The sequence below is a fragment of the Mobula birostris genome, chromosome 31 (assembly GCF_030028105.1).
Source record: "Mobula birostris isolate sMobBir1 chromosome 31, sMobBir1.hap1, whole genome shotgun sequence".
Classification (NCBI taxonomy): Eukaryota; Metazoa; Chordata; class Chondrichthyes; order Myliobatiformes; family Myliobatidae; genus Mobula; species Mobula birostris.
This window is the reverse complement of record NC_092400.1, coordinates 8,663,647-8,689,459: the sequence shown is the minus strand read 5'-3', so window position 1 is coordinate 8,689,459 and position 25,813 is coordinate 8,663,647. Positions and strand designations below refer to the sequence as shown.

General features: G+C 39.8%; 1 protein-coding gene across 1 annotated transcript in view; it reads left to right on the top strand.

Moving 5' to 3' along the window:
• The window catches only part of ksr2 (kinase suppressor of ras 2), a 361,347-nt gene that overhangs the window by 255,820 nt on the left and 79,714 nt on the right, over positions 1-25,813 (top strand). Inside the window, exons 10-11 of the mRNA XM_072247505.1 lie at positions 7,078-7,246; positions 16,688-16,768. Coding sequence (XP_072103606.1) covers positions 7,078-7,246; positions 16,688-16,768 — 250 coding nt within the window. The remainder of the gene's footprint in view (positions 1-7,077; positions 7,247-16,687; positions 16,769-25,813) is intronic.

The following is a 25,813-nucleotide window of genomic DNA, read 5'->3' as shown; positions in this document are numbered from 1 at the left end:
TTGCATCTGTTGCTGATCTGTTGTGACTATAGGCAAGCTGGAGTGGATCCAAGTCTCTTCTCAGGCAAGAGTTGATATGTTTCATCACCAGTCTATCAAAATACCTCATCACAGTGGATGTAAGCGCAACTGGACAATAGTCACTGAGGAAGGTTACCACGTTCTTCTTAGGCACTGGTATAATTAAAGCCTGTTTGAAGCAGGTGGGTACCTCAGACTGCTGAAGCAAGAGGTTAAAGATAACAGTGTACACTCCAGCCAGATGATCAACACAGGTCTTTAGTACTCGGCCAGTTACCCCATCTGGGCTGAATGCTTTCCGTGGATTCACCCTCCTGAAGGATGCTTCCATGTTGGACTCAGAGACTGAAATCACAGGATCATCTGGGACTGTGGGAGTTCGTGACGGTACCTCCATGTTTTGATAGTCAAAGCGAGCATCAAAGGCATTGAGCTCATCTGGGAGCGAAACCTTGTTGTCACCTATGTTGCTTGGTTTCTCTCTGTAGGAGGTGTTAGCATCCAAGCCCTGTCACAGCTGTCGAGCATCTTTCAGTGACTCAAATCTCCTGAGTTCTGAAAAGCAGAGGGATCTGGATGACCTGGCATGTGATTGCCAGAGGTAGTATACAGGTATAGCAAGGCAGTTATGAAAGTTAACAGAATACCATTGTTTATTACAAGAGATATCACTTACAAAAAAAATGAAATTCAGTTACATAGGACACTAGAGAGACCATATCTAGAATTTTTGTGTAAGTGGTTGGTATCCTTATTTTAAAAGAGATGATAATATATTGGAAACATTTCAGATAAGGCTTAGAGACAGATGCCTGGAATAAGAGGATTGTTCTATGAAGGGACATCAGAATACTAGGCTTGCATTTTTTTTAAGTTTAGAAGAGCGAGAAAGCACTTAATTGCAACATCCTGAGGAGCCTTGCCATGGTGAATGTGGAGTGGATGCTCCCTTTCATGGGAACCTAGAAATATGGATGACTGTTAAAAAGTAAAGGATCAATTGCCCAATGAAGATCCAGATGAAGAGCTTTATTTCTCTCAAGGGGCTGTGATTCTTTGAAATTCTATTCCTAAAAGGAGAGTGGAAGTCTTTGAATATTTTTAGAGCTGAATTAGAAAGATTCTTGATTAGCAAGAGGATGAAAGATTACTGGTTGTAGGCAGAAATGTAGAGTTGAACTTCTAATCAGATTAGCCATGAGCTGATGGAGCAGGCTGAAGGATACGAGTGGCTTATTCTTGTATCAGTGATAGGGCCACCACATTCTTCATTTGGATCTTCCAATACACAGAAATGGAAGAGGAATTGACCTACTTGAACTTTTAGTTCATTCAGATAAGGTTACATGAGTTCAGGCTGAAATCTGTTCTCTTCTTGCTACTAACAGATAAATTACAGTTTACATCCACTAAAAAGATGGATGCAGAATTTGTTTATGCCCATTAATCTGGCAATGCATTATCACAATTCGCCTGCTGCTTTAACTATATGCCCGGGCACTGCTATGCAATTAACGTCAAAACAAGGAAAACATTATATAAGCCTTTGTTCAAGTTGGCTGCTGCTCTCCAGAATTGAATGGGTTGTTAAACATAGGTTATTGAGCAAATGATGGTTTCCTGCTGAAAGAACAACCAAATCCCATAAATCTGGTAGCACTGGGCTCTTGGCACAGTTATCAGTATAATTTAAATGCTATCAAGACCAATGAGCCAGTGGTTTCTCATGATCTGTTGCTACTTACTGCCAAGGCATTAAAATTAATATGAACCCTCTAATGGGCATTGTAAAAGATTGGAGAATCATTGACTGGTGAGCACAGAAGCTGACAAAATTACCCAACCTGATTAAAGTTCAAAGTAATATTCCTCAGCAAATCTACAGAATAGTAATTATAACAGGATCAATGAAGGATCAACTAGCGTGCAGGAGATAACAAACTGTGCAACTGCGAATATAAATAAATAGCAATAAATAATGAGAACGTGAGATAACAAGTTAGAGAGTCCTTAAAGTGAGATCATTGGTTGTGGGAACATCTCAATGGATGGGGAAGTGAGTGAAGTTATCCCCCTTTTGTTCAAGAGCCTGATGGTTGAGGGGTAGGAACTGTTCTTGAAGCTGGTGGTGCGAGTCCTGAGTCTCTTGTATCTTCTACCTGATAGCAGCAGTGAGAAAGGAGCATTACCTTGGTGGTGAGGATCTCTGATGATGGATGCTACTTTCCTATGACAATGTTTCATGTAGATGTGGTCAATGATTGGGAGGGCTTCAGCAGAGCTTCAGTGATTTAATAATTGGTGATGTTTGGAACTTCAGAATACTGGTCGACTAAGAAAATGGAATAGGTGGTGCCTTTTTTTACATTATGCAAATCATTTGCAATAAAAGATGAAATGTAAATTAAAAGCAGAGATCGTGCAAGTTGCATGCAGTTTTTTGATTTTCATTCTGGGTTCTCTTCATGCCTGGCGTGTGCAGTATTGTATTAACAACCTGTAACGAATGCTTGAACTCCTCTTAACAATCTTGATTTTCACATGCATGACTCAGGCAGCAGCTAGTTTTCATGGTACTTAGGATTCTATTTCTGCACAAGTTAGAGGCAACCTGCCTGAGTAACTCATAGGCCAATTCAGGGAAGTCAACTCAGGTGAGAGCCGTTTTTCTTTTGAAGTGTTTTCTAGCTCCCAACGGTCTCTCTACACTCTTTGGTATTCCAAACCTTTACTCATCTCACCTTCTCAACCTGTGCTCAGCCCACAACACACCAACTCATCTTTTGACCTGACCCAGAAACTAATCACCATCTTTTACCCCCCCAATAGTGATCCTGCTTATCTCTGACTTATCTATCAACCCATTCTGCTTCACTATATCTATTTCATGAACAAAATGGCAAAACCCTCAATATCCCATTCAATTGCTGAAATGAGGACATTCTCCAATTGAAAAATGTATTGAAGTCAAAGCATTTTCAATAACTTTCGACTCAGTTGGATACCAGACTGAATCAGAATGAGAATCAGGTTTATTATCACTGACAGATATCATGAAATTTATTGTTTTGAGGCAGCAAACATGAATATTATAATAAATTAAAATAAGTATATATAAGAATCAATAGTGCACAAAGAGAGACAAATAGCAGCGTAGTGTTCATGAGTTCATGACTCATTCAGAAATCTGATGGCGGAGGGGAAGAACCTGTTCCTAAAATGTTGAGTGTGCATCCTCAGGCTCCTGTACCTCTTGCCTGCTGGTAGCAATGAGAAGAGAGCATGTCGTGGATGGTGAGGGCTCTTAATAAGGGATGTTGCTTTCTGGAGGCAACGCCTGTTTAGGATGTTCTCGATGGTGGGGAAGCTCGTGCCCATGATAGAGCTTGCTGGATCTACAACCTCTGCGGCCTCTTTTGATCCTGTGCGTTCGAGCTGCTGTACCAGGTGCCCTGATGCAACCAGTCAGAATGCTTTCCACGGTATGCATGTAGAAATTTGCTACCATCTTTGGTGACATACCAACTCTCTTCAAATTCCTAGTGAAGTAATGCCACTGACCTGCCTTCTTTGTGATTGCACCACTACGCTGGGCTCAGGATAGATGCTCAGAGACATTGGCACCCAGGAGCTTGAAAACAGGTTATAAAATTCTCAACACAGCTCAATTTTTGTACAACCTATTTTCATGGTACTTTTGCCAAGAACAGTCAAATTTATTTTGCTTTGTAGTTTGGATGATATTTATATAATACTCGATTGGTTAAACATAATATGTGAATAAATTGCGATAATACTTTTCAGAAGCTGCTCTTCAGTTGCATATACACCTCTTATTTCTCTCTCACAATTTGGCTCATTGAGTCTATATGGGATCTCTGAGCAACCCAAGTCTCCCACTTACTTCCCTGTTGTCTTTTCCTCTCCCAAATTCCCACTAAGTCCCTTCTGATTCTCCTACAACACATCCTACATGAGAAGTAATTTACAATAGTTAATCAACCTCCCACACGGCGTGCCTCTGGGATGTGGGAGGAAGCACACTGCCTCAGGAGGAGAGTGCAAGCGCCTTGCAGACGTCACCAACAACCTCGATCAAACCTTGCTTGCTGTGTTTTTGATGCAGCGTCTCTACTTGTTGCACAATTTACAATTGTGTTTCACAATTTACTAAGGTTCTGATCTGTTTTACCATCTATCAAAGAGGAAACTCACAGCTCTAATAGCAGACTTTAATCGTGTTCATCTTTACTGCTAAAATAAAATGCAATGGAAGTATAATGCAAATCAGACACTGGTAGTTCTTATGTTAATGGAAACTTGTGAATAAAAAAAACTGTTAAAAGTGGCGTAACGTGCAATTCTATGGTGCATGTGGACCCCATATTTTCTCTCCATAGCATCCTGCCCTGACATTGCTCTCTATTTAGGGTGCTCAACATAACCATGGGGTTTGGGGTTTAGTTAGCTTTGTCCCCATCTCAAGGCATTGGAAAATGAAGAGAAGACTTACTGCACTGCAATCAGGAATGAGTTATGACTGTTCTTTTTTAGATAAAAGGTTGCAATAGGCGATTTTCCATGTGTGCTTGAGATTATGAAGAATTTTGCTGGATTGATGAGGAGAGATTATTTCTACCATCAATAATAGAGGACAGAACAATTGATGCAAATGGCTAAACTTACAAAGGGAAAACAAGGGAATGGACTAAAAAGTACACGGATTGCCTGAAATAATGACAGGAGCAGAAGAAATAGTAAGTTTCCGAAGGGATTGGTCACATTTTGAAAAAACATTTAGTAAAGGTGTGAGACAAATTGGCAAGTTCTTTCAGAGAGCTATCCCATATTCAGTGGGCCAAATAGCCTTCTCTTGCGCTGTATAATTTTTGTTGCCTGTGCATATGCACTGTACATTAGGTATTCCAAGCTAATATGATTTGGTTTTAAGAATTAAAAGATTCTCAATCTTGGTCTCTGCTAAAAATACATATGTGGATACCAGACGAGAAGCAGCACCAGCTTGATTCACCAAGTTCTAGATATGGAGCACAGAAACTGGCCATTTGACCCAATTTGTATATACTGGTAGTGAAGCCTTCCCCCTTTTCACTTCTCAAAATAAATTGGTGTAAAGATTCCCTTTTCCTAGCTATTGATGAAAGTAAGTGAAAATGTAAAGGATTGCCAATTAATTTCAATTCACACATGTTAACTATATGAATTAACAAAGGTTACATATAAGAAATGCTTAGTCTTGATTTCCTAGTGCTGACCTGCATGCTGTTTTCCCTTCCCTACTTTGTCATTTCCTGGGAATAAATTTCTTCCCAAAGCCATTCTCCATCATCAGTTGCTGGACTCTACCCCTGGAGTTCCCATCAGAATAATTTCAACATGCAATCCTACAGATTGGAAAACATCATTAACAATTTTGATTATCTGCAAACTCATGTCCTTTGCCTATGTATATTTCTCTAGCATTCAGAAAAATATAGCAATATTCAGAAATAATTGACAACATTTTGTATTCTTTGAAATTATTAAACAAGGAACATTTAAACCATAAAGTGATTAACTATAAACTCAATAAATTTAGGAATATGTACATTATTGGTATTTGATTTTGTTTTACAATAGGATGAAGCAGCATCTAACTCAAAATGGAATTTTTTTAAAAAACAGTTACTAATTTACTATTACTAGTATCCCTAAATTAGTTTATATTTTCAGCAGCTGATTTGGGTGAAAGAAAATGTATGGTGAGTTATTTAGTAATTTATAGTTTTTGTAACAATAAGAAAATAAGATGGTATTTACCCTTGTGTTCCATAATATACTAATATTTAAAATGTGGTTTCATTCAGGTTGATTCCTGTTTTAATTTGTTAAAAGTGATAGGCAAAGTACCTATTGTAACATTCAGTTAACGTATTAAATTACTACATTTGTTCAACCATGTATTAAGTAATAACTTGTGTTTTAGAGCTGGAGGAAACACACCTAACCCTCCTCTCCCACGGCAATACAGTAAATGTACCTCATGGAATCAGTCTGATGTACCTGCATTTGCTTCTAAAGCCTGGGATATCTGGACATCTGCAAGCTAAGTCCACATCTGTGATTGCTCAACCATGGTCAGCCAACTAGAGATCCTCCCCAAGTACCGCACGATGCTTTCACTCCCCTGAGAATTGTCTGTTCCGCTTTACCACCATCAATGGCAGCTGTCCACGTCTCTCCACTGATATTGTTATGTCACCCAGAGCTAGGAAAGATATGATGGAGTGGATGTTGACATAATGATTCTCTGAAAACACCATCAAAATTTATGCTCCATCTCCAAAGAAAAATAGGGTTACTCCATCAACGCTGCCACCACTATGTATAGTAAACACCACCTAATGTCACTTTATGTACATGCAATCAGTCTATGTATATAGCAAGTTACTGTTAATTATATTTTATAGGATTGATTTTATATTTATAGTTATTGTGTTTTATTTTGTTTTTTTAAAAATTGTGTCTTTTATGCTGCATCAGATCCAGAGTCTCAATTATTTGCTGTCCTTTACACTTGTGTGCTAATGAATTACATTAAACAATCTTGAATAAGAAAAGGGCTTCAGGAGCCTGAAGACCCACCCTCAACGTACAGTTCCTTTGCCTCCGCCATCAGATTTCTGAATGATTCCTCAATCCAAGAACACTACCTCATTATTCATCTTTCCCACTATTTATTTATTTTGCATCTTACAGTAATTTTTGTGTCTTGCACTCTGCTGCTGCCACAAAATAACAGGTTTCACAACATATGTCAGTGACAACAAAACTGATTGTGATTGTAAGGTTATTTCTCCAGATTAGTGTCATAAATTGAGCATAATTATAGAGTATAAATTATATATGTAAAATCATTCCTCATAATTAACAGCAGTAAAGTCTCCAAGTTTAATTCAGTGACTGGAAATTACCCAATTGTGTACATGCTGTCTAGGGTATGTGATATTACCGTTCATATGTTAGTGTAAACTTTTTCCCTTGCTTTATCTGCAGGATCATATACCGGTTCCTTACCAGCCTGATTCAAGCAGTAATCCTTCATCAACAACATCTTCAACACCATCCTCTCCGGCACCTCCTCTACCTCCCAGTGCAACACCACCTTCACCCCTTCATCCTTCACCACAGTGCACCCGGCAGCAGAAACAGTTCAACCTCCCAGGTACAGCTCTTCAGTATTCCGTGTATTCTGCTGAAATAAATAGAAAGTATCATGGTCATTTTTATGAATTTTCTCAGCTGATGGGGAACCATTATAGATGGGCAACTGTTATGTCTCCTACAATTTCCTGAGAGGGAGACTTGTGAATTGGTTGTATCAACATAGATAATCAGCCACAGTGTGTTCTTCTTAAGTTGGAAGCTGAAAGTTATGGATGCACACAGCAAATTACAGTTGTTGGTGGAACATTTCACTTTGTTCTGGAGGTATGTTAACTCTGCAGCCTTAGTATGTTAATCTTTGTGCTACTCCGGCCTTTTAAAAGTACGAAATAGTTTAGTCTTGCTGCCTTCATCAGTGTTTTCTCTATGACAATGGGTTAGTTCATCATTTCTCTCCACAGGTATGGCCCCTAGGAGCTTAGGTCAGGAAAAGTGACAGGATAGTTTAAGCTTAATTCTCCCACTCCTTGATGAAAAATAGTTCTTGACTACAAGAGCCATCAAGCTTTACATGGAATGAGTAGGAGTTACTCTACTGTGTGTGATAATCACCAAATTATTAATGCAAAAATCCTTCAGAAACGTAAATGTTAGAATTGATTTTGAAAACTACAGGGAACAAAATATGGCAGAACAGATGGTGAATGAGAAAACAAAGAAAATTATTTGAGATGTTGTAGTGAACAATATTTTCTACAATAAAGAGGACAGATGGAATCCTTTGTAAGCTGATGTTGGTGAAGCTGTAAATGAGAATAAGGAAATGATGGACTTTTAGAGAATTACGTATACAGTTAGAAGAAGAGGAAAAAATTCACACCATTTGGAAAAAAAAGCTGATGTTGAATCAGGAATGGTGACTAACTGGAATTCAGACAAAAGTGAAACCAAGAAAGAAAATGACAAAGTTGAAGAAAATAATAGCACTAAAGAGTGGCAGAGCACCAATGGCATTGAGGAGTGACAGCACCCCAAGACCGGCTTTTTTTTTTGTTATCCCAGACTTCTAAAGGTATTAGGAAATGGTAGATGTCTTAATTTAAAATTCCCTTTATTCAGAAGTTGATCTCTTGAATTGGAAAATTATCCAGGTTGCTCTGCTGTTTAGGAAAGTTAAATTAGGGAAAGCAAATTCACTAATAGAGTAACTAAACACTAAAACCTTTTAGATGCGTGGACAGAGACAGTGTGTATCTGAAAGCAACTGTTCATTTATGAGGAATCAGATGGATTTGTTTGGACTAAAACAATAGGCAGGGAAATGCTCATGGATGCTAATTATAATGGCTTGAAGAAGACATTTGATAAAAAAAGAAGTTTTTGGCTAAAGTATACGGAGACAAATTGGTAACCTGGTTAGGAAATTGACTGCGTGGCTGACATAGGTGTAATAGACTCCCATGCGGATCTGTGAAACCAACTATTCATCACATTTGTAAATGACTTGGGTGATTGGATAGAAAGCTAATTTGTTGCTTCCACTGTAAACAAAAGTAGATGAAAACATAAGGGCTTCACAGGAAGCTTAATAGTTTGAATGATTGCACAGTGCCGCAGCAGATTTCAAAGTTAAGCAGATGTGAGGTCATCCACTTTGTTGTTGAAAGGATATGATAAAATACTTCTTAATTGATTTAGAGTTAGTATCACGTAAACTGGGAAAAGACTTAGGGATTCCTGTGCATTAAGGACTCCCACAAATGTCCATTCCTTTCTCCGTGGCGCCAAGGCTGTGAACTCAGCTGGCTACTGTGTGTTTCTGCCCCGCTGGTGTGAAAACTGGGGGCTGCCCTGGGAGCAGATTTCAGACTCAGTCTGCTTTGGGATGTTGTTGGATTGTCTCTCTTGTTTGCACGAATGTGTTTTTTCCTCTCTCTCTCTCTCTTTCCCTGCGCAGTGGTTGTTGGTCTCTTTTTTAATTGGGTTATTCAAGTTTTTTGCTTTGTGGCTGCATGTCAGCAGCCAAATTTCAAGGCATATAATTTATGTATTCTTTGATAATAAATGTGCTTTGAATTTAAATACGTTACATACAAGTATTGTAAATGTTGTACAAAGTTAATGAGTTGTGGGTTTTTATATTTAAAGGACTTGAATGTAAAGTAGTAGAAGTTAAGTTGCAACTGAATTCTAGTCACTGCACCTTAAGGAGGTGAGCTCATCTTTGAAGAAGTGTGATACAGAGTTCTAAGAACGATGCTGAGGCTGCAAAGGTTAGGTACAAAGAGAACAAAGGGGAAAAATGTTTTATCTTAGGGATTAGTCATCGAAGCCTGAGATGAGAAAACGTTTCTTTGAAGGGTTATGAATGTTGAATTGCTGAAAATACTCCAGGCTGAAATGCCTAGACTTTTGAAGACGCTTGGAATTAGAAGCTATGAGATCAGTCGTGAAAGCAGACAGGGAAACAGACAGCATCAGCCTTATTCTTTTGAATGATGGAGCACGCTTTGAGGCTGAATTTCCTGTTGTTCTTGTGCATTTAAACTACACAAACTAAGGTTCTATTCCCTAGAATTTAGAAAATAGAGATGTGTTAATAGCAATGTTTTAAAGGTATTGGGGGAAATGGCGGGATGGAATTGATTAGTTGGGATATCTGGGTCCAGGCTGGCCTTTTCAGAAGCAAAGTACAGGCAAAAGCCTGCAAGGGACTAGTAGCTTTTCCTGCCAGTGGCAGTTATGGCAAAATAAATTGCTAATCTTCAGTCTGAAATAGACGTTTGTTAATCCAATGTAGGAATATGGAAAAATGCATAAATTGAATTCAGCTATAGACCACTGTTGTTGTTATTAAATGATAGGACAGGGTATAATGGATTTGTTATGTTCTAGAAAAGTAAGAAATAGCAACATAAGTAAAAATTAAGTCATGTCAGGTATGGTGAGGTAAATAATTTGGGTAGAAGTGTAGTTTATTTGCAAATATAATTTATGCATTAATTAGGGGAATTAACTTATGAATTAAATTCAGTAACAAAATGTCACAGGAATGATTAGCAGTACTTCATGAACAGACTTCCTCTGCAGTTAGGACATGTTCTTCTGCTATGTGCACCAGGCCTCAGTTACTTTTCTGACATTTCAGGTACATAAATTGAACAATTTCTATAACATCAGGAAATAAATAGCCAAACACAGTATAAATTGTTCAATTAGTTGTAACTGCAAAAATTCAAAAGGAAACAGATTGATTTTATGTGTCTCTTCTATCACAATATATTTGCCTTTCTATTAATATGCATGTGTACAAATACAGTAATGTGATTGTATTGAATTCACTATCAGCAAAGCTGTAAACTCAGAAGGACATTTTAAGCCCTATCCGATATAGTTATCTACGGGCACCCTCATTATACAGAAGTTATACTGTATCACCCTACTCTTAGAGAACTAGTTTTACTTCCCTGTCTGGTCTCTGCCGCAAGGTCTAGCTGCTAATAGCCACTTTTTGCATGGTGGGTTCCCACCTCCCACCAAGGAGGAGATCCTCCCTGCTAACAAAGTAGTTTAAACACAGTTATTTTATTTTTAATGATACATGTTTAATTTTAGACAGATAGTTCTTAACACACATTTAGAACTCTCAGAGGGTTTCCGATTTATAAAAGATTTTCAAATTCCAAAGATTCCAAAGTCTAATGCCCAAAAGATTTTTTCTATTCGTAAAAACATCATTAATTAATTTAGTTTGATTGCACAGATATTTGGTGATGACTTTAACTAAATATTAGCCAATATATTGATTCATAGTTCTACTATAAGTCATTATTTGAATGGAGGATGTGGTTTCAGTTTATGATTCCCATCTAGGAGCATTAATGGATATAATGCATCTTACCTTTACATTTAATTAATATTATTGATTTAGAGAGTAATGCTTAAAGTGGAAGCAGTGAACCCTAGTCTGTACTGAGTAGAGCAAAGCCACTCCCCTATTTGTGATAATTTTTGCTAAGTATTATATTTACTCATTGGTACAAATGATCAATTACCTTGATCATTTTACCTTACAATAACATTAAGGAGTGCACCTTTGGATGGAATTAGAATTTGAATTGGTTTATATTGCCACATGTATCCAAGTACAGTGAAAAGCTTGCGTTGTATACTGTTCATACAGATCAATTCTTTACACAGTGCTTTGCAATAGTACAAGGTAAAACAATACCAGACTGTAGATTAAGGTATACAGCTACAGTGTAGCTGAACACTAAAATGCAAGATCATAATAAGGTAGATTACAAGGTCGAGAATACATCTTGTTCTAGAGAAACAGTCAGTTGTCTTATAACACTGGAACTGTCTTTGGACCCGGTAGTTTCTACTTTCAGGCTTTTTTAAAATCTTCAACCCAATGGGAGAGGGGAGAAGAGAATGTCCGGTCTGGGTGGGATCTTTGATATATGCTAGCTGCTTTTCTGAGGCAGTGAGACGTATAGACAGAGTGCATGGAAGGGAGACTAGTTTCCGTGATGTGCTGAACTATGTCTGCAATTCTCTGTAGTTTATTGTGGTCATGGGCAGAGTGGTTGCCACACCAAACTGTAATGAATCCAGATAGAATGCTTTCTGTGGTGCATTGATAAACGTTGGTAAGGGTTGATGGGGACATGCCAAATTTCTTTAGTATCCTGAGGAAGCAGAGGTCTCGCTAAGCTTTCTTGGCCGAGGCATCTATGTAGTCGGAATGGGACAGATTATTGGCGACGTTTATTCCTAGGACTTGAAAATCTCAAAACTCTCAACCTCACCAGGAGCAAGCTCCCACACACCTCACCACCCCTGAAATCAATTAGAAGCTCTTTTGTTCTGCAGATTTTGAGGGAAATGTTGTCGTGTCGCCATGTTGCTAAGCTCTTCATCTCCTTCGTGTACTCTGACACATCATTATTTGAGATAAGGCTCACTATGCCCATATTTCAAATACTGATGGAAATAGGATTTATGGTAAGAAATGGAATCTCACATTAACTTAATGTGTATGTCTCAGCCCATCAAACATTCATTACCCGCACGTCAACCATTTGTATCATTCAGGATTCAGGTCGTCTCCTTGGGGATGAGTCTGACCTATCTTTCATTAGCTTTAAGTGCACAGGCAGCTAGTTGTGTGCCAGCCACAGCATCTAAATGTGATGTATGGCACCCATACTTGCCTAATTCTTGCAGGACAAGGTGACATATAGTTAGCAAGCGGCTGGTGCAGGTAGACGACCTTACTCCTGTGGAGGTGGTGAGGTGGGAATTCTCACCATCATCAGAGTGGTCGTTGCTAAGGCTATAGACAGGACTAAAACAAATATTTCCTGGTAATTCTTTTTTTGCAGGTGCGTCCTTCAATGACTAAAGTCAAATGCTTGGAGCACTGTTAGGTCTTTTCTGGCTGTGCAACCTCAGATTGCTCAGAATTTTGCCGTCTTGGCCACGGGTAACAAGGTGAAAAGAATCTCCCACTGTGGTACAACAGTTATCACTATGTCTTTTAACAGATATTAGGATTTCTGAGGCCGTTGGCTAGAAGTGTCTGGGGCTCCATGGAGCACAGGCCTGCTGTCCTGACTCATCCCTTGTAAACCAGTAGGACTGCTGGTATTCATGCTGAGATGGCAGAGGCAAGAGCGAGGCCTTAAGTACAAAGCTGCAGAGAGATGTCTCAAAAGTCATCTGTCCTCCTGTTCAAAGTCTTTGACTCCCCACAGATCATGCTCACTGCCAGGGTAGTACAATTTAACAGAACTAGGACTGGTAAAGGCAAAACAGAAGATCAATACTAAGGGAATAAATAAGAGATTAATTAATCATTCTATGAAAAGGACATGTGAGCCTTGACACTTGCTGTGAACAACCCAGGCAGGGGAAGCATTACATCGCCGTGCCGTTAGTCTGCTGCTTTGCATTTACCACTTGAATTTCATTGTATACATTCTGCGCACCCAAGATACAAAGCTTGTTTTCTGAATATCTCACAGGAAACCCGGCAGCCATCTTTTGGCACGTTGTGTTGATTTATGTGAGTTGCACATAGGTTGAAGACATCATGATTGCATGGCTTTTATCATCTGCTATCTCCTTTTGGGCATTTGCTCTACACCGAGTGACTGGAATCCCGTTGGGGTCCAGCACATGGAAGAACTGACTTGCAGCACAAAGTAGCGTTTATGTAGTCAGTGGAACCCTAAACTCTGGGACAACGGGAATGGTTGCAATCTTGGCAAAGCCTCCTTCTCATTCAACAAGCTGCTGTCTGGTAAGAGGCAAGGGAATGTAGTCAGTTTTCTTTGAACTGAGAGCATCAGTGACCTGTCTCATCAAATAGTGAATGGTAAATGTGAAATGTTGTGAGCATCATTGCTTCAGGATGGAAAGGACTCCAGCATTTCACACAGCTCACCCCGACAGGGATTGGTGACCAAGTGTAGCATCCCCTCTACTCAAGCTTATTAATGTGCTTAGCTCAGGGAGCAATTAACTGTTGCTTGGACTTTATGAGTGTATGGTGCTTTTTCAGAGTATATTAAAGTCTGCCACTATACTTCCCATTATCTGTGCAGACGTCAGAAATTTGAATGCATACTATGACATACTGAACTTGTTATGTCATCCCAGCAGCTAGTAGAAATCAATCAGCGTGCAATGTGAAGTTATTAATGATTAGGTTAGCTAGTACTGGTGCTGCTGAAGGTTTTTGTCAGTTACTGGAGGTTGGGAGGATATTTACTAGAATAACCTATCTAATTTGCATGCTTTTTGTCAGCTGTATTTGGCCGACAATGTGCGCTAATATCTTGTCAGGTGCACAGATACACCTGACACCTCTCTGGGAGCACCGCAAGCATTCAAACACAGTGCAGTCAAATTTTCTGCTGAGGTGCTCTAACTGTTTTGTTCCAGAGTTGCATTTTGCAGTACTTCCCCCTCAATTTGCACTGACACTTCTCAAATTTAGTTAGGTAGCATTTTCCTAAATGCAGCATTGCTGCAGAATGTTCTCTCTAGAAACAGTTGCATTAGAAAAGAGGAAACTTGTGTATCTAGAAGGTGTGATCTTGACAAGTCAGCATCTGACACATGCCTTGATGGTGGACTGTTTCTTGTTGTATAAAAGGAGATTTCGTTCACTAGGTCTGTATTCTCCAGGGTTTAGAAGAACGAGAGGTGACCTAATTAAAATTTAAGAATTTCTTATCAGGTTCAACATGATGGAGGTAGTTAGTCTGGCTGAAGAGTCTAGAAGCTGCATGATTTTTGGAATTATCTACAATACAGGGCCTTGGAGTTCATGCAAAACATACGTTTCCGGATATCAAGGTAATGATGAAATGTGGGGGTAGTTTTGAAGTGAAACCTCATATTATCTTCAAGAATTTATGGCTGAGCCAGTGCAGCACCATAGCATAGTGGTTAGTGCATTTACTTTTCAACACCAGTGATCACTGACGAGGGTTTGATTCCTGGCACTGTCAGCAGGCTGAGGGTAGCAGACATCAACAGAATCAACAAACTCATTCATAAGGCCAGTGATGTTGTGGGGATGGAACTGGACTCTCTCACAGTGGTGTCTGAAAAGAGGATGCTGTCCAAGTTGCATGCCATCTTGGACAATGTCTCCCATCCACTACATAATGTACTGGGTGGGCACAGGAGTACATTCAGCCAGAGACTCATTCCACCGAGATGCAACACAGAGCATCATAGGAAGTCATTCCTGCCTGTGGCCATCAAACTTTACAACTCCTCCCTTGGACGGTCAGACACCCTGAGCCAATAGGCTGGCCCTGGAGTTATTTTATAATTTACTGGCATAATTTACATATCACTATTAATGGTTCTATTACTATTTATTATTTATGATGCAACTGTAACGAAAACCAATTTCCCCTGGGATCAATAAAGTATAACTATGACTAAAGAGTCCTTGCGTTCTCCCTGTGACTGTGTTTTCCCCCCCCACCCGAGTGCTCCGGTTTCCTTCCACATTCCAATGGCATATGGATTAAAGTTAGTGAGTTGTGGGAATGCTACGTTGGTGTTAGAAATGTGGCGACATTTGCAGGCTGACACCAGCCCATCACAGATACTAACAAGGCTTTTCACTGTATGTTTCGGTGTTTCGATGTACGTGTGACAAACAAAGCTTATCTGATATAAGCTAACTGTGCTATGGCTAACATGTTGAAATGAAAAAACAGCCAAGTTTTAATTCAGTTTTGCCTTGCAGTGCCGGGACTCATTTCAAGCAAATTAATGTCTTATTTTAGGTACGGTCGTGGTACTGTTTAAGTTACAGCACTAACAATGCAGCGAACCTGAGTGTATATTCCATTGTGGCTACTGTGAAAATTATATTCAGTTAATTAGCTGGATTTAAAAAAAAATATTATTTGTAATGGTGACATAAAACTGTTGGAGTGTTGTAAAAGCCATGTTGTGCACAAATGGGCTGCCTACCATCCTGACCAAATTTGACCACTATAATTTCAGATCCATCAATACCATCTTGCAAGCCACTCAGCTCAAGAACAAGTAGGGATGGGCAATGTTGCGACCACAACAGTGATGCTCAGATCCCAAAAAATTGAATAAATATGTAACAATTTGTATGATTGTTATTGTGAAGCCTCTCTTGTAGTTTTTGACTCTAGTCTTTTCCTCCACTGTTCCACTGGATAACATAAGTTTTACTCTCTTTGAACTTTAAAAATAACAGAACCTGCTTAGAACAGGACATGTTTGACTTGTTTCCTCATTTCTTAGTTTGAAGCATTGGTTGCTGATCCTCATTCATTCCATTGATTGAACATTTTTTCATCTTCGTTGACAAATGCTTCAAAGTTATGCCATTGGGCTCCCAAGGCAGCTGTGTAAGTTTGGTATCCAAGTACTATCTCCAAGTGGATCTGTAGAGGATGAGTTATGGTTCAGCTGAAGAAACGAGAATCAATCTGAAGAAGGGAAATAACTTATTTCCGATAAATTAATTTCAATTTTAAAAATCCTGCTGCTTTTTCCTTCACAGTACATTTTTCAATGTCAAGTTATCATTTTTGATGGCTGTCCAATTAAGTAATGTCCACCAAATCAGCTTTGTTAGCATCATCTTCAAAGAAACATAAACCCATCACTGTTTAGAAATATATTCTAGTTTTTATCTCTATGAAAGTTACTATCCACTTAACTTTTTTCAGTGACCTAAAGGAATCTGCTATTACCTTAATTATAAAACTAATGCCTGCCATTAGTAGGATACAAATAGTTTCTATGGCAACAGGAAGCAGGACATGAGCAATATAAGACCCTTACAATAGCTATGTTAAATTGACAGCACAACTGAATCTTGAAATGACAGTAATTTTCAGTTTAATACCTCAAAATAGGAGTCAACATCTTTATGAAGAGAATAATAATCTTAAAGAATTCTGCTTTTCTTCTAAATCAGGTATACTCTCCAACATTCGTTTGAGGACAGTCACAAACAGTGACTTGATTGAAAGTCACAGCCACACAAGTCCACCGCAAGGTAACTCCTTTTTTAACAATAGCAAATCATTGTATGTGCATATTAGATCTGTATACTTTACTGCCAATGGTCCATTGTAGCACTGAGGCTCTTGATACTATAATGATAGGAAGGATGGTTTCATCAAAAAGTTCAAAGTGTAAAGTTTTGTTTATTTCATTTGGCAGAATATGTGTTACATTTATTTTCCAATAATCCAGAGGCACAAGTTCAAATCCTGTCAGGCAATTAGTCAAGTGAAACTGGAATTTTTAAAAAAACTATCGGTCATGTGACCATATAGAATAGCAATTGAAACCTCACTGATTTATTAATGTTCTTTAGAAAATGACACCTTTCTTTAACACTATAAGACACAGAAGCAAAATTAGTCCATTCAGCCGGTCGAGTTTGTTCCACCATTCCATTATGGCTGATTTATTACCCCTCTCAAACCCATTCTCTTGCCTTCTCCCCATAACCTTTCACACCCTGATTAATCAAGAACTCATTGACCTCTGCTCTAAATATACAAAATTACCTGGCCTCTACAGCCATTTGTGGCAATGAGGTCCACAAAATTCACAACCTACTAACTAAACAAATTCCTCCTCATCTCTGTTCTAAATGGACATTTCTCTATTCTGAGGCTGTGCCTCTGGTCCTCGACCCCCTTCCATAGGAAATATCCTCTCTCCAACTACTCTATCCAGCCCTTTCAGTGTTTGATAGGTTTCAATCAGATTCCTGCTTATTCTTCTGAATTCTCATGAACCTCCTCTGGACTCTCTCCAACACCAGCACGTCTTTTCTTAGATAAGAGGCACAAAACTGCTCATAGTACTCTAAGTAAGGCCTCGCCCATGTCCTATAAAGCCCCTCTCAGCATTTCATCCTTGATTTTATATTCTAGTCCTCTCGAAGTGAATGCTAACATTGCATTTGCCTTCCTCACCACGGACTCGACCTGTAAGTTATCCTTTAGGAAATCCTGCATGAGGACTTCCAAGTCCCTTTGCACCTCTTTCCTGAATTTTCCCCATTTAGAAAATGGTCCATGCCTTTATTCCTTCTACCAAAGTGCATGACCATACACTTCCCCACACCATATTCCATCAGCCACTTCTTCGCCTATGATTCTAATGTCTACGTACCTTCTGCAGCCTCTCTGCTTCCTCAGCACTACCTGCCCCTCCACCTATCGTCGCATCATCCCCATACTCAGCCACAAAGCTATCAATTCTGTCATCCAAATCATTAACATATAACGTGAAAAGAAACGGTCCTAACACTGCACCCTGCAGAACACAGCCAGGTACCGACAGCCAACCAGAAAAAGCCCCCTTTGCTCCCATCCATATAAAGGCCTCTATTGTATTAAATGACACTGGTTACAGTAGTTCAGGAATAGGGTCTAATAGTGTCTGATCAAGAGTTGTAAATGGCAGTAAATGGTGACATTCCCAGCACTATTTATAAGTTTAAAAAAGAACAACGTGATCTGTTGGTATGTTCGAAAGTGTGATTTCAATGCTCATCATAGTTGGACAATACCGTGAACTAAATCTGAATCTGGAATTAATTAACTCTTTTTGTTTTTGCATCATTTGAGTAAAAAAGAATCTGTTTCAGGAAGCTGTACATTTGAGTGGACCTTAATTAATAATACTCCACAGTGCAAAAGGAATTAATAAAATTTATTAGGGTTTTTTTTTATTAGAAAATTGGTAAGGAAAGAAAATAATAAAATATGTTAAGTATGTTGGTAAGATTTTAAACATTGCTTTGCCTTCAGTATAAGAGGGCAGAGTTTGTAACGTTATGCTGATATCTGGGAGCTTTAAAGGAAATGAGAAACGTAATAGGACTGACTGATCTCTGCACATGAACTCTCAAGATATTTACCTGGCAAACGATATCCAGAACTTCACTTCATTTGTTTATTTAAAATGAGGTTGCCCTCAGCTAGTCAACTGAACACCTTGATTAACTCAGTTGAAGCTATACTAATGGAGCTGTCTCAGCTCACTACCCTTCAGTACGTATATCAAAAATTGAAACAAAGCCCACTGTGAAAAGAAAAGGTTTGCTCGAATACATGGAAGACTTGGCATTTGGCTGTAGAAAAATTGACTCAAATGCAAATTGACCCAAATGAAGTTTTTCAAAGCTGGCATGATTTTTACTGATCTTTGCACCCATTTCATTCCTCATTCATAAAGCAAAGCTGCAGCTTTTGTTTCTTACTCACGGATTAAATGAGGTAGCTGACAACATCAAAATTCATTGACAATAACAAAACTTGTTGTCAATCGCCAACAAACCTATCATTTGCTGCTAAATATGATGGTGATCTGACAGCTGCTGACATGACATCTGATTGACACATGGTGGGCCCTGGTCCAGTTACTTGCTGCATTACATAAAACAATGAATATGTGCACCTTCGTACTTCGTACTTCCTTTTAGCTGCTACTAGTCTGCATCCCTCTACAGGTACACATATACAATTTATTTATCATAGTTGCTCTGAAACTAATAATTTGGAGCCTCATTTAATAATAGAATGCTGGGCAAGAAACACACCAGAGAGGAAGGTGATGAATTGAAATTATGGCCCATTAACCTCCAGGTTGAGTCGGTAGTGAAGAAGGTGAATGCAATGTTGGCATTCATTTCAAGAGGAATAGAGTATAGGAGCAGGGATGTGATGTTGAGGCTCTATAAGGCGCTGGTGAGACACAATAGTGAATATTGTGGGCAGTTTTGGTCTCCTTATTTAAGAAAGGATGTGCTGATATTGGAGAGGGTACAGAGAAGATTCACTAGAATGATTACGGGAATGAGAGGGTTAACATATGAGGAACATTTGTCCGCTCTTGGACTGTATTCCTTGGAATTTAGAAGAACGAGGGGAGACCTCATAGAAACATTTCGAATGTTGAGAGGCATGGACAGAGTGGGTGTGGCAAAGTTGTTTCCTATGATGGGGGAGTCTAGTACGAGAGGGCCTGACTTAAGGATTGAAGGGCGCCCATTCAGAACAGAAATTCGAAGAAATTTTTTTAGTCAGAAGGTGGTGAATCTATGGAATTTGTTTCCACGGGCAGCAGTGGAGGCCAAGTCATTGGCTGTATTTAAGGCAGAGATTGATAGGTATCTGAGTAGCCAGGGCATCAAAGGTTATGGTGAGAAGGCAGGGAAGTGGGACTAAATGGGAGAATGGATCAGCTCATGATAAAATGGCAGAGCAGACTTGATGGGCCGAATGGCCAACTTCGGCTCCTTTGTCTTATGGTCTTATTTACAACCAATAGTGCAAGAAAGAAAAAGGCTGATAAGGTGTGGTAACGTGTGATTCAGTGATGTGGGAGCATATCAAAAGCATACCAAAGAAATAAGAATCTGTGGATGAGCACAGAAATTGCACTGTACTTACAGGAGAGCTGTTTCATATTTCTGGAGCATTGGAACCAGGTCTTGAATAAGTTTTTTTTCTCCCTAGCAAAAATGTTTCACTTTGGCAGAGCCACAACCAGAGGTTAACTGGTAACCTCGCAAAAGGTTGTCAGTGACCAAAATGACATGTTTTGCAATAGAAGCTAGGAGCACAGAGAATTCAGAGAAAGAAATGATGCTAGTGTTAATAATGCTAATGATAAAAGAAGAAACTGACAGCGTACAAAATCAGAATAGTGGAGAGTGGGTTTTCAATGCATATGTGTAAATGCATAGAGTGCAACAACTATGTTTGGTGAACTGCTGGCATGAGAAACTATTGGAACTTTAACATAGTAGTACCAAGAACTGAACTCCAGACTCAAATGAAAGGAAAAGTGGGAACTTTACTGAAAAGAAGAGGAAGGAGAGGAAAGAAAGTGTAGCAGGATCAATAATCATCAGTCATTTAGAAGGATGACATAGTGAGGATGTTCTGGAAAAGAATTTGTTCACTCAGAATTAAGGATCAGTAATGGGACTATTCTGCAGCTTGTTTGACAGGATAGGCTGAAACAGTGGGAAAGAGGTAGCTGTACAGAATTGCACGGTGATTTTAGAAAGCTGAACCACCAACAAAAGGATCTTCAGTTAGAGCTGGTTAGTAACTACTACAGGGGCCAAAAAGAGAGAAGAATTATAATAATGTGTAAATTTGAGTTCTAATTGTGTTTATAATTAATATATTTTCTACTCAATGACATTTGTAAATTTCCAGTCCTCCAGAACCATTCCATGATCTAATGATTCTTGAAAGATAATTACTTTTGCCTACAAAATTTCTCCAGCGACCTCTTTCAGAACCTGGGGTGTAATCCATCTGGTCCAGCTGACTTATCAACCTTCAGACCTTTCAGCTTCCCAAGCACCTTCTCCTTAGTAATAGCAACTACACTTACTACTGCCTCATCAAGATACTGGAGCAAGGATCCAATCACAGACCCAGTACCGTGCACAGTGATATTAATTGAGTAACAAATCCCAAGGTGCAAACAAAGTCGCATCAAAGTTCAGGCAGAGATCAAATCATCCAGAGAAATCCAAAAACCAGTATCAGGAAACAGGCAGAGTTGATATTCAGACAGACAGAGTACAGATACAAATGCTGGAAAGGCTCAGGAAAACTTACTGGCACAATCTGGCAATAAACAAGTGAAAACACAGGACTGAAATACACTGACAATAAACAGAGAGGCAGATGATAGGTGGAGCACAATGAGACACAAGTAGCGGCAAAACAGGTAACAATGAGAAATAGGTGAGAGACGGAGTACTCGGTAATACAGGGGCTGGAGTAGAGCAGGAGCGGGGACAGGAGCACATGGCAATTCAAAACCACAGACTGACGGCTAGGGGGAAAACACACAAAAAGACAGAGTTCAGCTGGAGGTACTGACAGCTCCCTGACACTATTGAATATCTGGCATACTGCTAGTATCTTCCACAGTGAAGACTGACACAAAATACTTACTAAGTTTGTCCACCATTTCTTTGTCCCGCATTATTACTTCTCCAGCATCATTTTTCAGTGGTCCAAAATCCTCTCTTGCCTCTCTTTTACTCTATATATCTGAAAAATCTTTTGCTATCCTCTTTTATATTACTAGCCAGCTTATCTTCAGGTTTCATCTTTTCTCTCCTAATTGCTTTTTTAGTTACCTTCTGTTGTTTTTTAAAAGCTTCCCAATCCCCTAACTTCCCACAATTTTTTTGCTATATTATATGCCCTCCCTTTTGTTTTTATATTGTCTTTGACTTCCCTCGTCAGCCACATTGCATCCTCCCTTTAGAATACCTCTTTATCTTTGGTACGGATGTATTCTGCGTCTTCTGGATTGCCCTCAAAATCTCCAGCTATGGTTGTTCTGCCGTCATCCCTATATTGTCCGCTTCCAACAAGCTTTCAGCAGTCCTTCTCTCATGCCTCTGAAATTCCCTTTACTCCACTGCAATACTAATACACCTGACTTTATCTATTCCCTCTCAAACTGCAGGGTGAATTGTATCATATTATGATCACTGGCTCCTCAGCAGTCCTTTACCTTAAGCTCCTTAATCAAATCTGGTTTATTACACAACACCCAATCCAGTACTGTCTTTCCGCTAGTGGGCTCAACCACAAGCTGCTCCAAAATAAAAAGCCATTTTGTTCTACAAACTCCCTCTCTTGGGATCCAGTACCAACCTGATTTTCCCAATCTACCTGCATATTGAAATTCCCCCATGACTATCACAACATTGCACTTTTTACATGTCTTTTCAATCTCTCATTGTTATTTGTACCCCACATCTTGGCTACTGTTCGGGGACTTGTATATAACTCTCATCAAAGTCTTTTAACCCTTGCGGTTTCTTTATTCCACCCACGTCTTCCGATCCTATGTCATCGCTTTCTAAGAATTTGATTTCATTTTTTATCAGCAGAGCCACACCACCCCCTCTGCCAACCTGCAATCAATACTTTAGGTACAATGTGTATCCTTGGATGTTAAGCTCCCAACTATGATCTTCTTTCAGCCATGACTCAGTGATGCCCACAACGTTATATCTGCTGATCTCTAAATGCACAACAAGATCATCTGCCATATTCCATATACTGCATGCATTCAGCTTCAGTCCTGTATTCATTACCCTTTTTGATTTGCCCTGATGTTACACTTCATCTCATTCCACAAACTGCAGTTTTGCCTAATCATCTGCCTATCCTTCCTCGTGGCCTCACTGCACTCTGCATCGACTTGTATTACCAACTGCCCCATCCTCAACACTATCACTCCAGTTCCCATCCCCCAGTAAAATGTGTTTAAGCTCTCCCAACAGCTCCAGCAGACCTGCCTGAAAGGATATTGGTCCCCCTTGAGTTCAAGTGTAACCCGTCCTCTTTGTACAGGCCATACCTTCCCCAGAAGAGATCCCAATGAACCAGAAATCTAAAACACTTCTCCCTGCACCAATTCCTCAGCCATGCATTTGTCTACCATATTATCATTGGCATATGGCACAGATAGAAATCCTGAGATTACTGCTCTGGAGTTCCTGCTTTTCAGCTTTCTGCCTATTCCCAATATTCTATCTTTAGGACTTCCTACCTCTGTCATTGGTACCAATATGTACTATCACTTCTGGCTGCTCACCACACCCCCTCCCCCCGAGACTGTTGTGGACCCAATCCGAGACATGTCTGATCCTGGCACCTGGGAGGCATCAAACTATCCGAGTGTTCCTTTCACATCCACACAATCTCCAGTCTACTCCTATAACTAGGGAATCCCCTGGCACTACTGAAATCCTCTTCTCCACCCTTCCCTTCCGAGCCACAAAGCCAGACTCAGTGCCAGAGACCCGGTCAGTCACCACAGCTTCCTCCTGGCAGGTTGCCCCATGCAACATTATCCTAAAGGATAAATTTATTACTGGGAGCAACAGCCACAGGGTAACTCTGCACTGGTTTCCTGTTCCCTTTCCCCCTCTTGACAGTCACCTGGGTACCTGCCTCCTGTAACTTAGAGTTGATTACCTTCCTGTAGTTCCTGTCTATCAACTCCTCATTCACCTGTATGAGCCAAAGGTCATCGAGCTGCGGCCCTATTTCCTTAATGTGGTCTCTAAGGAGCTGCAGCTCGGTGATTCAGGAACAACTTCTTCCCCTCTGCCATACCATTCCTAAATGGACATTGAACACATGAACACTACCTCACTTCTTTAATATATCTATCATTTCTGTTTTTGCACAATTTTTATATATTTAATATATATTTTTTACTAGAATTTATTTATTTTCTTTCTGTGTTGTATTGCATTGAACTGCTGCTGCTAAGTTAACAAATTTCACATCACATTCCAGTGATAATAAATCTGATTCTGATTCTGATGAAGGCTTTTCATCCGAACTGGAATAGGGTAAAGTTAGTAAACACGAGGAATTCTGCAGATGCTGGAAATTCAAGCAACACACATCAAATTTTCTGGTGAATGCAGCAGGCCAGGCAGCGTCTATAGGAAGAGGTACAGTCGACGTTTCGAGCCGAGACCCTTTGTCAGGACAGGAAGATGGAGTCTCTGAGGGCCCGGGAGCTGACGGTGGGATCTGAGCGATACGGGGTTGCAGAGTGGTGGTTGGGGGAAGGGGAGACGGGAGTCACAATAGCAGCACATAAAGACCCGGCCTGGAGTTCAAGGCTGGAGTCGCAGTTGGTGGTTGCGCAATGGCTTTGAAGGTGTCCATGGTCGTTGCTGGAGTCCGGGCTTTGAATATGCACTGAGGTGTTGGAGCTGGCGAAATCAATGGCGGGGGCCGCAATCTGAAGTTCATGCCTGCTAGCGTCAGGGCCAGCAGGCTCTGGTGTCTGCAGATGTAAGATCTTGCGATCTTTGCCTAACATGACAAAGTCAAAAAAACGGCGATAGCAGGCATGGATCCGACGGAGGGTCTGCAGATGCAAGATCTTGCGATCTTTGCCTAGGGTCTCGGCCCGAAACGTCGACTGTACTTCTTCCTAGAGATGCTGCCTGGCCTGCTGTGTTCACCAGCAAATTTGATGTGTGTTGCTAGGGTAAAGTTAGTTTTAGTTTTCAGAGAAGGTGGGGGAGGGTGACTAGGACAAAGGGTATATCTGTGATAGGTTGATGCCAGGTGACTATAGGGATGAGATGCCAATGGGGCAGTTTGGGGCTGATAAAGAAATGCTATATGCTGCAAATAGCAAGTCAGAATATGCCAATGGAGCATTAAAAACTGAGCCAGTATAAAGATGAATGACATATATCACTTGTGTGTATAATATTCACTCTGCACTGTATGAAGTATTGGTGTTGTACCCAATATAATACCACAAGCTCTTCCAAAGCTGGCATAGAAACCCTGCTCAGCTCCACTTGCCTACATTGAATGTCTCTAGCCCAAAGAAAAACACAGAGAAGAAAATCTCACAACTACATAATGTATCAAAGAATTAATTCAAGTATTTAAATTTCATGGGAACGTTTGTAAACATGAATTAAAGGGACAAAGTGAGAGTGTGAGTTAACACCAAGTTAAAAGGGAACTTAAATATTTTTTGTAAACACTTAAATAGTTAAATAACAAACTAGAAAATAATCTTGAAGAAGAAGATGATGGCTTGGATACTAAATAAGAATTTTGCATCCATCTCCACTGAGGTAGGAGGAACAACAGACATGCCTGTAAGTGAGGTGGTGGTGGTGGTAATTTTTGGTTGGAAAAAACATATTAATGGAATGGATGTGCTTTAAATACTGATTATGCTAAAAATATAAAGGTACAGCAAGGATTGGATGCTTTGTAGATCACTGAAGGCAGTAAAGGTGAAAACTGCAGAGCTTCTGGTCAGAAACTTCAAATCTTTCTCCAGCATGCAGGGTTTGCTGCAGGGCTGAAGCATTGCAATGTTACAGAATGGCATAGAAATAATGGTCTTCCTAATGGCAGTGCCTGGAAAACAGACCCAACAATCTGGAAAATAAATAAAATAAGCACTTTAAAAATTATGTTCTAATACTGAAAACCAGCACAAATTCTAATTGATTCAACTGATCGAGCTCTTGAAC